The following is a 17,678-nucleotide window of genomic DNA, read 5'->3' on the forward strand; positions in this document are numbered from 1 at the left end:
ACTTTTCTCTCCAATACAAACACATGCGTGAGATTGTCATCAGTTTTGTGCATTCAATCCTATTGTTACGTAATGTATACTCATTCAATTTCGTAACAATGGCTATTCTTTCTCTGTTTTGACAATCCAAACGACACTACTGTCATCTGATCGCAGTGAAACTTGTTAAACTTTAACTTTGGTGGAAGCGCCTGAAACCCACGAGTTATTTTAGCTTTTCCCTGTTTACACCTTTTCTATTTCTATATTTTCACTGATGTTAACATTTTGATTTTCATGTTTGTGAGCAAAAAAATTAACGAATAAATGAAGATTTTAGTTTCACGACAAACCTAGTTTTTTGTTATTTAACATTTGTTACAAACATTTTGGCGACATTTCATTTAGGCTATGCCGAGAATGAGAAAGTTTTCAACTAAAATGTGAAGAAGAAATAACGCATGCAAATAGGTCACAAACAACCAACTAATTACCACTAGAGGGCACTAATAACGCCATCAGGATGACGATTCCAATTCGCTGATCGTTTGTGCTGTAGAAAGTGTTTAGTGGGAAAGTATCTTCTTCATCTACGTTCAACCGACTCATGGGTGTTGTCGTGTTTTTATCTCTGGCTATGAATCATTTCGAAGTGGAACTCGGTAAGCGTTCCAACTAACAAACACACTGTCCTCACATGTCACGTGACACAACCATTGAAGTGACGATATTTTAAGGAAAAACAAAAGTTCACAAATAACAGAATTGTGAAGAAACGCAGATTCAACACAAAATCAATAAAAATTAGTTTCAACTAATGATGGAAAATGTTTACATACACACAAAGTAAAACCACTCAAATCATGCATTGAACATACTAAACAGCAACAACAGTCGCATAATCAACTGGTTTGTCAAGATCAAAAGCATGTGTCCAGACATCTGAGGTTGGATCGTAAACTTCAACTGATGTGAGTCCTTCACCCCAGTTCCTATAAAACAAACATGATACAGTTTCATGAATCAGGCACACAACAAACAATTGTAAGTTTTTGTTCAACATTCTTGTCATCATTATTTTATAAGTTTACTCACTAAACCGTTTGAAAGTGAACAAAATAACGCACACTCGTGTAATTGGAATAAATAAAACGGGAAACAATGGACTACAGTGACGTTGCAGCGACCTAAGGTTTGCAGAAAGAAACACTGCCGTTTATCTGACTCCTAAGACTATTAAGAACATCCACCAAAGAAACTATCTTTGCGACTTTTTAATCCAAACATAAAACGCTAAACAAACATACCTTGTTTTAAAACAAACAACGTTAAATGCAGCGACGAGAGTTATACTTCAATTGCTTTTGTCTCGCTTAGTCCGTTTTCTCGCTTCCTCTGTTTTCTCTTTTTTGGCTTACGGCCATCGATATATATACGGTTATTGAGATAACATAAAATAATGAATTCGACAGGATTATTAAAAACGTCGATGTGATTATTAAAACCAAAACCGATTGGCACATGTGTTCGAGATTAACCCAAAAAATAACCGATGCGCACGTACGCGAAGTAATCGAATTGCACAATTTAACACAAAAATGACGTTTAATCATAAAGTTTCGCTGCAGCGTCATAATAGTTATTATTACCTCAATCCACCCAAAACATAAATCCTCTCATCAATAACACAAGCACAGTGACGCCAACGAGGTTTTAGGAGAGGAGAAACATATTTCCATTTGTTGACTCTAGGTTCGTATTCTTCAACTGTTTGCAGGGAGTCACGATCGCCACCTCCTCCTGTCAGATTTAAAGTAAAACTTTTTATTGTTTTTAGGTTAATACTTTATAGTTATATCTACCAGTTTTTATGTTTAGGATTCTTTTCAGGAAACTGCATTTATCACGTGATACATTCACCGGTGACGAATATGAATTTGTATTTTATAAAATTTACACAAAAAAACACTTACTGTTAATCTTATTGCTCAACTATTCATCACTAACCAATTGCATAGATCTTTCCTTTAATTTCTTCACATGCTAAATAACATCTTGCTTCATTGAGAGAAGCGATTCTTGTAAAAGTTCCAACACGAACATCGCGGAATTCACATGATTGTAAGCGTTGTCCGCCGTCAACACTTCCGCCCACAGAAAACAAAACATCTGAAGAAATTTCCAAATCGCTTGTGGTAATATTTATTGTGACGTCACAATACGATTATGTTGTAATGTTACGTAACAAGCAATGAGGTAGGGTCTGCGTTTCTTAACGTACACCTTGATAAGTGATCAGATTTAAATACATGCGGATGTCGACAGATCAGTAACTCTAATTTTATCCGTTAAGTGGGTTTTTTTTGCAGCATTTTTTAATTTTTTTATTGGTCGGGGTACTATCTCTAAGATCTACATTCATTTCAAGGAGTCGAACTTTTCTTGGAGTAAAAAATTATCAACCATATGCAAAGTATAAAGAAACAAAACAACTTTGGGCAACGAAACTCAGAACCGAATGGTAGTTTTAAAGTTGTTTTGCAATTTATCATAAGACTGGCCATTCCAAGCGCTGCGAAACTCACCAAAACGTCTCTGAAAAGTTAATCACTTCCATACTTATACCCTGAAACTGATCTACGACAATTGTGCCCAAACAAAGGTTGAATAAATTTCCTGTATTAATACAGTGACAGTTAACAGTGGGAGTTTTTTTGTATCGCAATTAATTTATGAGAAAACATAGGACTAACCATCCAATTTTGGGTATGAGCAATAATGTACTGTAGACTTTGTGCTCTGGTTGGAAAGCTAAGGCAATGTTTCTTTTTCTGCCCAAATTGACAGAAAAATCCGACATCATGCAAGCCTTACTTTATTCAGTGCTTTTTAGATTCGCAAAGTAAGCATTAACATAATGACACAAGTATCTCCATTTAGGTTGAATGAAAAAAATAATGCATCAGTCTTTATTCAATTTTATAAGTTCAGCTACACACCTTCAAAACAGTAAAAGTAAAAATAATAATTAGGAACGCCTTGAAATGAATGTGGATCTTAGAGATTGTACCCCGACCAATAAAAAAATTAAACAAATTACTCCAAAAACAGCACTACCAAAGCAATTTTTTTAAAGTTTATAAAGATAAGTGACGTCATCAGTAGTTTGTGACCAAAGTGAGTAAAAAGTTTTAATTTTTCAAATTTCTATGATCTCAGTTTGAAGCAAACAGCTTGTTAGTTTACATGGAAAATTTGTGTGGATTTAATGAGTGAATATTGTTGGGGTAAAAAAATTAAACTGACTGATTTACACCTGGGTCCAGTCATGGGAATATTCTTTCACATAAATAAACTCAGACATATGCTTACTTTCAATTGAACACATTCCATGTGCATATCTTGGTTGCAACATGTCAAAACATTTCCTCCATCTGCCTTCATTGACGGAATAAAGTAAACTTGATGAAAATGGTTGATAACCTTCACCTTGACCCCCAGTCAGGTATATGACCTCTACAACATGCATTTAATAAGATCCAGGTTGTACAACAATTATCTGAACTGCTGCTTTAATGTAGTTTTGTTGAAGCACATTATGGTACTACACTGTAAATTTTACACTTCCAACTCTAACCGTTGAAGCCAAGTTTTTAGAATCGGCAAGGGGGAAGGGCGGCAGCCCCACTGTGATGTCATAACTTGGTTGAGCAATCCAAAAGATAAAAATTTATGTTTGCACTAATTACACCAAAATGGTGGTTTGAGTAATTGCATTACATTAGGCAAATCTTTAATGCGGAGTTTTGAGGTGGTACCAGCACTGTAGTTTTTCTAGTTTGATAGGGCTTGAGTAAATTTGGTGATACAAAAGGATTAAATGATCATTTATGTGTTCAAGAAAATGTACAAAGAAAGACTGTTTTGCATACAGACTTTTCAAAAATTTTACTAAAGTTAAAGCAACCAACCTCCAACAACAGACGAAGCAGCCCAACTTCGACCTTCCAACAAACCAGCAATTTTTACCCAGTTTTTACTTTCCCCCAAATTTAACATCTCACAACTTTGTGTTGGACCTTCTCCACCCATTACATAAACATTTTCACCAAATTTGACTGAAGTTGAGTTCACTCTGTTTGTGATCATTTTCTAAACAAATTTGGACGATGATGAAGCAAATCATTAAGGCAAAGTGGTTCACATGTTTCACTAAATAACAGAAAATCTAAAACCAGTAACACCAACACCAAAAGGTTTGTGATCGAATACTGGTTATGATGACATAAAATATTTTAAGTAGAAAAAAAGCAGTCAATATCGTTTTTATGTAAATTAGCCCAGTAACCAATATTGTGCAATATATTGATGAGAAATTGTGACGGATGTAGTTTACTGTACATTTTATGTATTGAGGAATTTACTGCACAGTTTTATGGCTTCCAGTAAAGAACAAACTCGTGGTTAAATTAGCATAAAAACAAACAACAGCAAGCAATGTACATACTGGGTAATGATGATGTTGTTTTGTGGTAACATTCCATTTCACACAATCTCGTTTTGATTTATTGCCACCAATGAGAAGAAATCCTGACAAATCTGAAACATAAACATTTGCTTGTTATGGTTTTGTTTGCGTAAATAAATTCATGTGGGAACAATCGACATATTTCCTAACTAGGTGAAAGCTAATTCTTCTGTAAATAAGTAACATTTAAAATAAGTTAGTATTTGTGTTAAACAAAATTCACAACATATTTCCTAATTTGATCAATTCTAATTGAATGGGTCCATTTCGATGAGGATACTATTTGTAGGTATTGGTCTTAAAATGACATCAGTATTTCTAAATACTTGTTGGTGAAGCAAATCTTTGCATACCAATCAGTGTAAATTTAATCATAACATGTCGTACTAATTAGCGTAGATTAAGCATTCGATCATAGTCTAACAAATGGTAACTTGTTGGCTATTTACTGCACCTAGACTTGCAGATCTCATACTATATTATTGTACATGTCCAAGCAGTTGCCATGTGCAAAGGTTCAGTGAAGCTTTAAGTTATGGGAGAATAATTTCTATGAGGGTTGGTGTAAAATATTGAACAAACCTTTCACCTTTTTTGATGGAACTTGCTTTTTCACTTGTTCCTGGCACATCATATTGTTTAAATGCAGCATCCATAACTGCAGTGGCACAATCCGCATTTCTTCTCACAAGGGGCTAAAAAGAAAAAAATCTTTACACTAATTACAAGCAAATCAACTCTCAACAATTTACTTCATTTTTAACTGTGGTTGCAACAAACTGAGTGGAAATAGATGAAAGATCAAGTTGTGAGAAAAGATTCACAAACAAATCCTCTCGATGGGAAGGATTGAAATTGACCCATCGAACCATTCCAATAAAAACAGCTTCTTCCATCTACATTCAACAACTACTATGTAATAACAAGCAAGTGGTGATGTGCAAAAATGCTTGGAGTTGACAACTTGAATAGAAATGCTAAACCTAATATGCATATTTAGCAATCGTTTCGAACATAGAGTTTTTTACAATAATGAGGTATTGATGATTAGCACAGCAATGTTTTGAATGTTAGCTATAAAATATCCAGAATATTAGTTTCGGCTTTCATATAGCAAGCAAGTACAAGTTTGAATTATATTATAAAGAGATTGCTGTCATCATTCATTGCATTTGTATCACATTCATCATTTTGTTCACATATTAGTTTTGTTTTTATATTTTGCTCGCCTTGCAATATATCTTGCTACCTTACGCATGTAATGGAAAAATTATAGCTTGAATACCCATTCATCAAGAATCAATGATAATTACCCCTTTGTTTCTCTGTTTGATGATTGCAGACATATCACCAACATCAAGTTGCATGAAATCATCATGTTGTACAACTGTTGCAATGTTATCAACAATCATTTGGTTTGTTTTCTTTTCCACATCAGCAAGATTGTATCGAGTAGCATAAGCTCTTAGCTTCAAACAGTTTTTGGTTGAAATCATTTTAAGAATGACTCGACAACAAAATGCCTTTAATTCTGAAAAAGCAAAACCATGTTATTCCAAATTTAATTGCAGTTATTTTAGTTAAGTATGAATTCGACAATATATCCAGATATTGGCACCCAAAGCGGAAGAAAAAAATCAAATTTCCATAAATGTTAATAAAAATATATATTTGCACAATGCATCCCCTGTGAAAGCAGTTTTGCTAGGTAGTGGCCACATCCTATGAAAAATCCTGGATCTCCCCGAGGACTGGTAAGTCATTTATATTAAACATTCATGTTTTGGTGCTTACAAATTAGCAGAAAATGGTGAAAATGATTTTTTTTATGGCTTGTGAAAGCAAATTTTCCATGCTGTCTTACTTTATTACAGTTTAAGAATGTTCAAATGGGATATTGTTGTGAATGTATGGTTCCCATAGCAATTAATATTTACAAAGCTTTCACGTTACCACTCTATAGACTAAGGTATGGAAATCTACCATGTGAGATTGTATAAGTTACACTGGTGTGCACAAACAAAACTCCAGACACTATGAATAGTTAAAACAGTGACCATTGTCAATTTATCTAGATATGCAGGTTAATGCATCCATTGCTTGCCGGAGAGGTTCAAAAATACAAAACCAACTACACAAAAATCTATTTTATGTATCTGTATGTAGCAGTTCTGTAAACTTCTTTTGCTTTTGTAAACTTTTTAAGAGTAAATCTTTTAAGGCAAAACACAAATTTTCACTGCTAACATCATTTCCACAAATGTTGTTATCCTTTTCAATATATATAAAATTGTCATGGTTTGCAAATAAATAAATACACATGTAGAACATATATATTGAAATAATCACTCTTAACACGTTAACATCAGTGAAGATTAAAACTTGCATACCTTCCATCTGTGTATAATCAGCATCTTCCAACACTTCCAACACATTTTTCTCTGTTACTTCAATATCACCAGTGTAAATATAATCCAATACACTTTCCAGTCTTTTTGGTGGAATATTGTCAACCTTGATAAAATCTGAGTATTTCTCGCACATCTATAAGAAAACAAAGTTAACCAATCATAACAAACACAACCGACAACCAATCAAATATTTCTCTACATGAAAATATTACATACTAAGTGAGGGAGAGTGGTTAAACATAATGGTGGCAAATATTTACATGCAACAAATACCCCATCAACAATGACAAGTGCATTGTGTCATCAAACTTAGTTATGTCAGAATTATCAGGAAACGTTTTATTTGTATCTGAAGATATGTCTTTAAAGCAGTGTTTCTCATCCACTGATATGCTATGTCTTTATATCTGTCATCTCTATACAATATTTTACATTAAATGTTGTCAGCCGGCAGGTGAAAAGTTTGAGAACCACTAAATCATACATGTTACATATATTCTTTATGTATGATATATATAACAAATACCTAGTTGTACTTTTGTGTAAGATAATATTTTAACCTAGGACATAATTAATTACCGTAATAATATTACAAAGCAGACGAATTGGTATTGCTAAAATGTTACCGTTAGTATTTTAATCAACAATAAGCCATTGTTTCAAAATCACCGGTTTGCGTTGATTTTATACGGGTCACTTTCGTATATTATTTCATGTTAAAAGGATTTCTTCTGGTGTGAAATGCATACTTTTTTCAAAAATGTATATTTGTTGACAACAAAATATTTTAACCACAGTCAAGACATTATTAATTAATGAGATGTTGTACATTGCTTTAAATTAAAGACAAATTGCTACTACTGCAATGCATTATTTGTACTCGGTTGTTGCAAAAGCATTTAAAATGACAATTTTTAAATGTCTAAAGCAATGTGTCAGTATAATAAAATACATCAAATACTTACCTCAACACCAAGTAAAGCATTAAAATAATCTGACATAGAACAAACAACAGCATCATGAATTGAATAGTTTTCTCCTTGGGAACAAAGTGTTCTGTTGCAAAATCGTTTTGTTTCTTTTCTGTCACTAAAACATCAATAGTTTAACTTCAGTAAATCTTCATAAATTAAACTTACTTGTTTAAAAAATTCATCACTTTCTGGTGATGCAAGTTTATTTCTTCTTGTGTTCGCTTCATGATGAAGACAAAAAGTTAAACTGACAGTGAATGAAATACCAACAGTTATTAAAAGTTTGTAGATATGTAATGTGTTTGCATTTCTGTTTTTTGAAAACGAATCATCAAGAACAAACGGCAACATTAAATTTTACGTAGTAAAACTTAACTCAAACATCAAAGTCTAAGAATTAGGATTTTAAAACTCCTATTGTTGTTACTTATTACTGCTTTGCATCAGATTTTACCATTTTACGTCATTCCTGTGCACAAAACTAGATGCAGATCAGAGGGGAAACACCGCTCCGTATTTACCCAAGCTGGTCATGTGATTTAATACGCATGAGTGATTACGCCGCAATATGATTTCTTTGCGACAAAAGTTGAACTTTGCAATTTGGATGTGAAGAATTTTAACGAAAAAGGTTGATTATTAAGAACAATCCAAAAATTCAATTGCTTTGATTTCACAAGCTTTTCATGCATTAATGAACAACAAATATGAAAATAATAACGGATTTATTCATGATTAGTAAAAAGGGGGGCTGTCCCATAGTGCGGAAAACATTGTTTAAGATGTTTTGGAATCAACTTAGGTCAACATTAGTTTTAACTAAATGCCGTCGTCGGTCCGAATCCACGTTTATATAAACCTGACCAGTTTGACATCACAGATCTTAGACAAAAAAGGGAAAACAAAAAATGTCGACGTTTCCAAATAATCCACGACACGACTTAACTTTAGGGATGTCATGTATTGGTGATAATTAATCACTACATGTTACTACGAAATTAATATTGTGAATTGGTAGATGATAGCTCTAAACCTCTCTATCTGTTTAACATCTAGGTCTGCACAGCAGCTCGACACATCGCTAATGATCACCCCGCTGCTGGGCTGCTGGTGCTGTTATCACGTGAAACGCCCCCGGCTTGTTGTTTTACGTCACTGCTGTTTCCCCTCTCTACCTTGACGCTTTTTGTAAGCTGCTCATTTGAGTACTGATGATGAACCCTGTATGAATTCGAAACGTCTACCAGCATTATGATGAACAGCATTCTAGCTTTGGCTTTTTTATTTAGACTACTTAACTCCAGATACTTTGCACCCAAGTGAATTGGTAGACTAGGTTAAAAGCGTAAACAAGATGTTTTCGACACACAGGTTGCCACCAACCATTACGTCAGATATTGGATGACAATTTGTGAGCAGTGTTTGCAAATAATTCTTGGTCACATCGCTGTGGCCACAAGCCAACGGGAAAGTCGGTCGATCGTTGGGAGGGAGATGATTGGAGAGAGAAGATCAACAAATTCCTTGTAATGAACCGAACAACTCCACACTCAACAACTACGCTTGCTGTTTCTAAACATTTTTGTTTGATCTGAAAACAATCATTACTAACATATGTTGGAGCTACGGTAAATACTGACTTATGGTTAAGTGTTTAATTATGTCTTACCCTAACGCCAAACAAACTTTCCTCTCCAATACAAACACATGCGTGGGATTGTTATCAGTTTTGTTCATTCAATCCTACTGTTTCGTAATGTATACTTAATCTATTTCGTAACAATGGCTATTCTTTCTCTGTTTTAACAATACAAACGACACTACTGTCATCTGATCGCATCGAACCGTATGAGCGCGGGTTTTTTTCAACTTTTTACGTTTTCTGCCGTGATTACAAGAACGTACACAAGCCTCGTCATCTGATCTTCAACCTGGTGGAATATCTCCAACGATTCGCTGATCGTTTGTGCTGTAGAAAGTGTTTAGTGGGAAAGTATCTTCTTCGTCTACGTTCAACCGACTCATGGATGTTGTCGTGTTTCTATCTCTGGCGATGAATCATTTCGAAGTGGAACTCGGTAAGCGTTTTAACTAACAAGCACACTGTCCTCACATCTCACGTGACACAACCATTGAAGTGACGGATGGTCACAAAACGCCTCCCAGTCAAGTGACACCATTACTATTTAACGTGGTTTAAAATCAACAGCAACTCCGACAATGTTTTGGAATGATTGTGATGTAATCTACTGCCATAAACAATCACGTATTCTATCGACTACCTGTGACGTCATACATCCCATTGTATTGGTGGAGGTGTCGGGGTCTCAGACGAACGTCTGTGTTGATCCGGATTAGTTGAGGCGTCGGTGTAATTCGTCAAGGTTGCCAGTCTTCGTCACACAGAATTATTCGAACCTCTTCTAATATAGGATTACAAACAGCGACGAATATAAGAAGACCAACATATTCTGGCTTTAAAACCACAATTTTCACAAATCAATTCCCGTTACGTCACCCAGGGTTATAATCCCACAACTCATCTTCTGCTCCCACTGCTCAACTACATACAACCTTCATGTTGTGATTTACCCTCGTTTGGAAGAAGTGACCACTTAATACTTTATACTGGTGTAACGTTGCAACTATGCTTTGCACGCAATATTAAAGCAACATTCCATATAAGGAAGTGCATGCATTTACTCGGACTTTGCAGCAATCACGTGTTTGTTGTTAAAAACAAAAGTTCACAAATAACAGAATTGTGAAGAAACGCAGATTCAGAGCAAAATCAATAAAAATTAGTTTCAACTAATGATGGAAAATGTTTACAAACACACAAAGTAAAACCACTCATATCATACATTGAAGTGTAAAAATTACAATTTGTATCGGACACAAAAATATAGAAAATCCTACAAAAATATAAAATAGTTTGGTTAAGTTGCACCAAACGATATCTTGGACAAAAACATTCATTTCAGCTAATTTGCCAGTGATCAATCTCAGTTAAACATCAACTACACCCAAATAAAACATATTAAACAGCAACAGCAGTCGCATCATAAACTGGTTTGTCAAGATCAAAAGCATGTGTCCAGACATCTGAGGTTGGATCGTAAACTTCAACTGATGTCGACCCTTGACCCAAGTTCCTATAAAACAAACATGATACAGTTTCATGAATCAGGCACACAACAAACACAGGCAAGTTTTCTACAACATTTTGTCGTCATTATTTTATAAGTTTGCTCACTAAACCGTTTGAAAGTAAACAAAATAACGCACACTCGTGTAACTGGAATGGAAAAAACGGGAAACAGTGGACTATAGTGACGTCATAATAGCAATTCTTACCGTCCACCCACAACATAAATCCTCCCATCAATAACACAAGCAGAGTGACGGCGACGAGGTTTTAGGAGAGGAGAAACATATTTCCATTTGTTGACTCTAGGTTCGTATTCTTCAACTGTTCGCAGGAAGTCACGACCACGATCACCCAAACCTCCTGTCAGATTTAAAATAAAACTTTTTATTGTTTTTAGGTTAATACTTTATAGTTATATCTACCAGTTTTTATGTTTAGAATTCTTTTCAGGAAACTCCATTATATTTATCACGTGATACATTTACCGGTGACGAATATGAATTTGTATTTTATAAAATTTACACAAAAACAACTTACTGGTAAATTTTATTACATAACTTTTCATCACTAACCAATTGCAAAAACTACTAGTTTTAGTTAATATGTAACTTCTAATAACTAACCAATTGCATAGATCTTCCCTTCATTTCCTTCACATGCTAAACCCCATCTTGCTTCATTGAGAGAAGCGATTTTTGTGGAGGTTCCAACACGAATATCACGGAATTCACATGATTGTAAGAGTTGCCCGCCATCATCCCATCCGCCCACAGAAAACAAAACATCTGAAGAAATTTTCAAAATCACTTGTGTTAATATTCATTGTGACGTCATATTACGATTATGTTGTAATGTTACGTAACAAGCAATGAGGTAAGCTATGCGTTTCTTAACGTACAAATAAGAGATCAGTTTTAAATCAACGTTTACAATAAAGTTAAACAATATAACGGTTGATATTCATTCAGCACAGAACTCAGTAAATCTGCAACAAAATCTGCAAATAATTATTTTACACAATGCGGATTTTTTACTAAAGGTTATGAAGTTGAGTGACGTCATCAGTAATTTGTGACCAAAGTGAGTAAAAAGGTTTTACTTTGTAAAAAAAACACATAATTTTCATGCATTTTTTTGTAGGTTTTAGGTCAGTATTTCTCAATATTTTCATGTCACAGAATATTTCTATCCAATGAAATTTCTATGACCTCGGGTCGAAGCAAACATCTTGTGGGTTTACATGAAACATTTGTGTGGATTAAGTGAGTGAATATTGTTGGGGTAAAAAGTTTAAACTGACTGATTTACATCTGGGTCCAGTAATGGGATTATTCTTCCACATAAATAAACTCAGACATATTCTTACTGTCAATTGAACACATTCCATGTCCACATCTTGGTTGTAACATGTCAAATCCTTTTCTCCATAAGCCTTCATTGACAAAATAAAGTAAACTTGATGTAAATGGTTTGAAATCTCCACCTTGACCCCCGGTCAGGTATATGACCTCTACAACATGCATTTAATAAGATCCAGGTTGTGTAACAAATATCTAAACTATTGCTTTTGAGACATTTTGACCTTAAATAACTGTTTACAATTACATTCCTCTTACTTGACAAACTACAGAAATTAAGATAAATGCTAAATTGAGGTTTACTTGGTGGAGCTTTAGAAAAGATGAAAATCCGTGTTTGCGCTAACTACACCAAAACAGTAGCTTGAGACATCGCATTACATTATGTAAATCTCTAATGTGTTACAGCAACCAACCTCCAACAACAGACGAAGCAGCAAAAAGTCGACCTTCCAACAAATCAGCAATTTGTACCCAGTTTTTACTTTCCTCCAAATTCAACATCTCACAACTTTGTGTTGGACCACTTCCACCCATTACATAAACATTTTTACCAAATTTGGCTGAAGTTGAGTTCACTCTGTCTGTGATCATTTTCTAAACAAATTTGGATGATGATGTAACAAAACATTAAGGCAAAGTGATTTACATGTTTCACTAAATAACAAAAAAATACCAATCTTAGCTACAGTAACACCAACACCAAAAGGTTTCGGATCGAATATTGTTTGTGGTGTCAGAACATATTTTATGCAGGAAAAATTAAGTAAAAAAAGTGCAGTACATATTGTTTTTATGTCATTTAACAGATCTAGATTACCAAACATTTTGTGTTCTACATAATTTAGTTTTTGCTTCCAGAAAGTAAGAACAAACCAGTGAATAGTTAAAAAAGCATGAAAACCATATGACAGCAAGCAATGTACATACTGGGTAATGTTCATGTTGTTTTGTGGTAACATTCCATTTCACACAATCTCGTTTTGAATTACGGCCACCAATGAGAAGAAATCCTGACAAATCTGCAACATAAACAATGTTTGTTATGGTTTTTGTTTGCATAAAATTAATTCTTATGATGATAACAATGGAAACATATTTCCTAATTTGACCAATTCTAATTGTTTTTTAAATGAGTCCATTTTAATGAAGATACTATTTGTAGGTTGTGGTCTTAAAGTGACATCAGTATTTCTAAATACTTGTTGGTGAAGCAAATCTTTGCATACTAATCAGTGTAGATTTAGTGTAAGTATTTGATCACAGTCTAACAAATAGTAACTAGTTGGCTGTTTACTGTACCTAGACTTGCATATCTCATACTATATTGTTGTGCATAGTCAAGTAGTTGCCATGTGCAAAGGTTCAGTGAAGTTTAAAGTTATGGGAGAATTATTGCTATGAGGGTTGGTGTAAATATGGTGGATGTAACAAATTGTTGTGAATATTGAACAAATGTTGCACCTTTTTTAATGGAACTTGCTTTTCCACTTGTTCCTGGTTCATCATATTTATTTAATACAGCATCCATGACTGCAATGGCACAATCCGCATTTCTTCTCACAAGAGGCTAAAAATAGTAAAACATTTTAACTCATTGGAAACAAATCAACTCCAAACAATTTACTTCATTTTTAATTGTGTTTGCAACAAACTGAGTGGAAATAGATGAAAGATCAAGTTGTGAGAAAAGATTCACAAACAAATCCTCTCGATGGGAAGGATTGTAATTGACCCATCGAACCATTCCAGTAAAAACAGCTTCTTCCATCTACATTCAACAACTAACATGTAATAACAAAGTAAGTAGTGATGTGTGAAAAGCTTGGGAGTAGAAACGCCAAACCTAATAAGCATATTTAGCAATTGTTTTGAACATAGAATTTTTGCAATAATGAAGTATTAATGATTAGCACAGCTATGTTTGAAATGTCAGCTTCAAAATATCCAGAATTTAGTTTTGGATTTTCTATAGAAAGCAAGTACAAGTTTGAATAATATTATAAAGAGATTGCTGTCATCATTCATTGCATTTGTATCACATTCAACATTTTGTACACATATTAGTTTTGTTTTTGTATTTTACTTTCACCTTGCAATACATCTTGCTGCCTTACACATGTAATGGAAAAATTAAAGCTTGAATAAACCTTCATCAGGAATCAATGATAATTACCCCTTTGTTTCTCTGTTTGATGATTGCAGACATATCACCAACATCAAGTTGCATGAAATCATCATGTTGTACAACTGTTGCAATGTTATCAACAATCATTTGGTTTGTTTTCTTTTCCACATCAGCAAGATTGTATCGAGTAGCATAAGCTCTTAGCTTCAAACAGTTGTCGGTTGAAATCATTTTAAGGATGACTCGACAACAAAATGACTTCAACTCTGAAAAAGCAAAACCATGTTATTCCAAATTTAATTGCAGATATTTCAGTTAAGTATGAATCGAACAATATATGCCAGATATTGGTGCCCAACCAGAAAAAAAAAATCAAATTTCCATAAATGTTAATAATAATATATATTTGCACAATGCATCATCCCTTGTGAAAGCAGTGTACCTAGGTAGTGGCCACATGCAAAGAAATATCCTGGGTCTCCCAGAGGACTGGTAAGTCATATTATGTTAAGCATTTATGTTTTGGTGTTTACAAATTAGCAGAAAATGGTGCAAATGATGTTTTTTGTGACTTGTGGAAGCAAATGTTTAAATGTTGTGATGCTGAAACATTTTATCAATGAGATTACTTACTTTTCTCTTAATGTCTCTAGTAACCATGCTGTCTTACTTTATTACAGTTTAAGAATGTTCAAATGGGATTTTGTTATCATTGTGAATGTATGGTTCCCATAGCAATTAATATTTACAAAGCTTTCACGTTACCACTCTATAGACTAAGGTATGGAAGTCTACCCAGTGAGATTGTATAAGTTACACTGGTATGCACAAACAAAATTCCAGACACTATGAATAGTCAAAACAGTGAGCATTGTCAATGGATCTAGATATGCAGGTTAATGCAGCCATTGCTTGCCGGAGAGGGTCAACTATACAAAACCAATCACACAACTTTATCCAGTCATCCCATCAGCACAATATTCAAAGCAATCAATCCACCCCTCATATTCATTGCACACTCTAAAGGTATTAGGTACACCATGAATCCATGTTTGACACAACTACCATCCTGTACACCAACACAAGCACAATCAAGTTACGTCAGTCACTTACATCCCGCTATTACAACATTTAATGAACAGCACGTTAAGTTGGACGGACAAAAACCTGTTTTTCACACACTGAAACATGCAGAGCCACCTGGAATATGTTTGAGTGCTTATTATAAGGTGATACTACAATACACGTCGACCACTTTTTGAAACAACTCAATCATATTTGATTTAATGATTTAATTAGTTGTTGCTTATGGACAAATGAAAATTTCTGTGAGGATTTCAAAATCACTTTTTTTTATAAGATTTGGTTTCAACAACAATATTTATGTGGATAACATTCTTGCATTGCCGAGTTATGCTGGTTGTACAGGATGTGTTAAACCACCTAATCACATATATGATGTTTGCATACCTTGCATCTGTGTATATTCAGCATCTTCCAACACTTCCAACACATTTTTCTCTGTTACTTCAATATCACCAGTGTAAATATAATCCAATACACTTTCCAGTCTTTTTGGTGGAATATTGTCAACCTTGATAAAATCTGAGTATTTCTCGCGCATCTATAAGAAAACAAAGTTAACCAATCACAACAAACACAACCCACAACCAATCAAATATTTTTATACATGGAAATATTACATACTAAGTATTAAGTATCAACATGTGTGAGGGAAAGTGGTTAAACATAATGATGGCAAATGTTAAAATACAACAAATAATCTTCATATGGATGAAGTAAAATAAACAATTATATTGTCAACAATGACAAGTGTTTCGTGTCACAAATTATAAGAATAATTATTGTGATGTCCCACCTAGGTTGATCATGTGATGTCATACATGAGTGATTTTTGGCAGGTGGGAAATTACGGGGTAATAAATAGGTAATTATTTGGCACCGAAATATTCAAAAGTAATTACAACAAAAAATTATGATATGTTATTTATTTACTGTTTGTCCAACACCATATTGCAAAGTGGTCATGCAATATGGTCAAAAAAAAGTTAAGCAATAATAGGCAAACCCTGATTAAGAAAATAAGAATTCAGTTTAAACTGAAAGTCTTCAAATATGGATTGCCCCATGACTGTATACAGAACTAATACGAATACATACAAGTAAGTATGCATGTTACACATGTTGTCATAACTGTGACAAATGATAAAAATAAACAAACATAGCTTTTGGCAACAAAATATTTTACCCAAAGTCATTTTTAAGACAATATTACATATTGCTTTTACACACATATTGCTATCACTACAATGTCACTGTTAATACTCGTTATTTCAAAAGTATTTTAGTGCAATGTCTCACATATGTACACTGATGTATCAGTATATTTGAATATTCGAAATACTTACCTCAACACCAAGTAATGCATTGAAATAATCTGACATAGAACAAACAACAGCATCATGAATTGAATAGTTTTCTCCTTGGGAACAAAGTGTTCTGTTGCAAAATCGTTTTGTTTCTTTTCTGTCACTAAAACATCAATAGTTTAACTTTAGTAAATCACCATAAACTAAACTTACTTGTTTAAAAAATCCATCACTTTCTGGTGATGCAAGTTTATTTCTTCTTGTGTTCGCTTCATGATGAAGACAAAAAGTTAAACTGACAGTGAATGAAATACAAACAATTATTATAAGTTTGTAGATATGTAATGTGTTTGCATTTCTGTTTTTTGAAAACTAATCAACAAGAATAAATGACAACATTAAATTTTACGTAGTAATGCTTTACTCAAACATCAAAGTCTAAGAATTAGGACATAAAAACTCCTATTATTATTTATTGTTATTTCTCTGCAACAGATTTTACCATTTTACGTCATTCCTGTGCACAAAACTAGATGCAGATCAGAGGGGAAACACCGCTCCGTGTTTACCCAAGCTGGTCATGTGATTTAATACGCATGAGTGATTACGTCGCAATATGATTCCATAGTATACTAAACATATGTTTAGTTTATGTTTAGTATACTATGATGATTCTTTGCGACAAAAGAAGAACTTTGGTGTTTGGATGTGACAAAATTTAGCGAAAAAGGTTGATTATTAAGAACAATCCAAAACTCC

General features: G+C 33.8%; 1 protein-coding gene across 3 annotated transcripts; it reads right to left on the reverse strand.

Moving 5' to 3' along the window:
* Positions 1-444: 444 nt before the first annotated feature.
* Positions 445-17,286, reverse strand: LOC145887726 (kelch-like protein 7). 3 transcript variants are annotated; one of them, XM_082978923.1, is made up of 12 exons: positions 17,133-17,286; positions 16,959-17,082; positions 16,000-16,153; positions 14,578-14,795; positions 14,029-14,172; positions 13,866-13,971; positions 13,332-13,423; positions 12,818-12,998; positions 12,410-12,553; positions 11,667-11,828; positions 11,250-11,403; positions 445-971 (listed from the first exon to the last, which is right to left on the reverse strand). In XM_082978923.1, the coding sequence occupies exons 1-12, from the start codon at positions 17,192-17,194 to the stop codon at positions 857-859; spliced, it is 1,656 nt and encodes a 551-aa protein (XP_082835049.1). In that variant the 5' UTR covers positions 17,195-17,286; the 3' UTR covers positions 445-856. The 3 variants fall into 3 exon arrangements, with proteins under 3 accessions (XP_082835049.1, XP_082835048.1, XP_082835047.1); XM_082978922.1 differs by lacking the exons at positions 11,250-11,403; positions 11,667-11,828; positions 12,410-12,553; ... (6 more) ...; positions 16,959-17,082; positions 17,133-17,286 and adding exons at positions 1,629-1,776; positions 1,987-2,148; positions 3,352-3,495; ... (6 more) ...; positions 7,884-8,007; positions 8,058-8,253; XM_082978921.1 differs by lacking the exons at positions 11,250-11,403; positions 11,667-11,828; positions 12,410-12,553; ... (6 more) ...; positions 16,959-17,082; positions 17,133-17,286 and adding exons at positions 1,629-1,779; positions 1,987-2,148; positions 3,352-3,495; ... (6 more) ...; positions 7,884-8,007; positions 8,058-8,253.
* Between the last annotated feature and the right edge of the window lie 392 nt (positions 17,287-17,678).

The sequence above is a fragment of the Ascidia mentula genome, chromosome 1 (genome assembly GCF_947561715.1).
Source record: "Ascidia mentula chromosome 1, kaAscMent1.1, whole genome shotgun sequence".
Classification (NCBI taxonomy): Eukaryota; Metazoa; Chordata; class Ascidiacea; order Phlebobranchia; family Ascidiidae; genus Ascidia; species Ascidia mentula.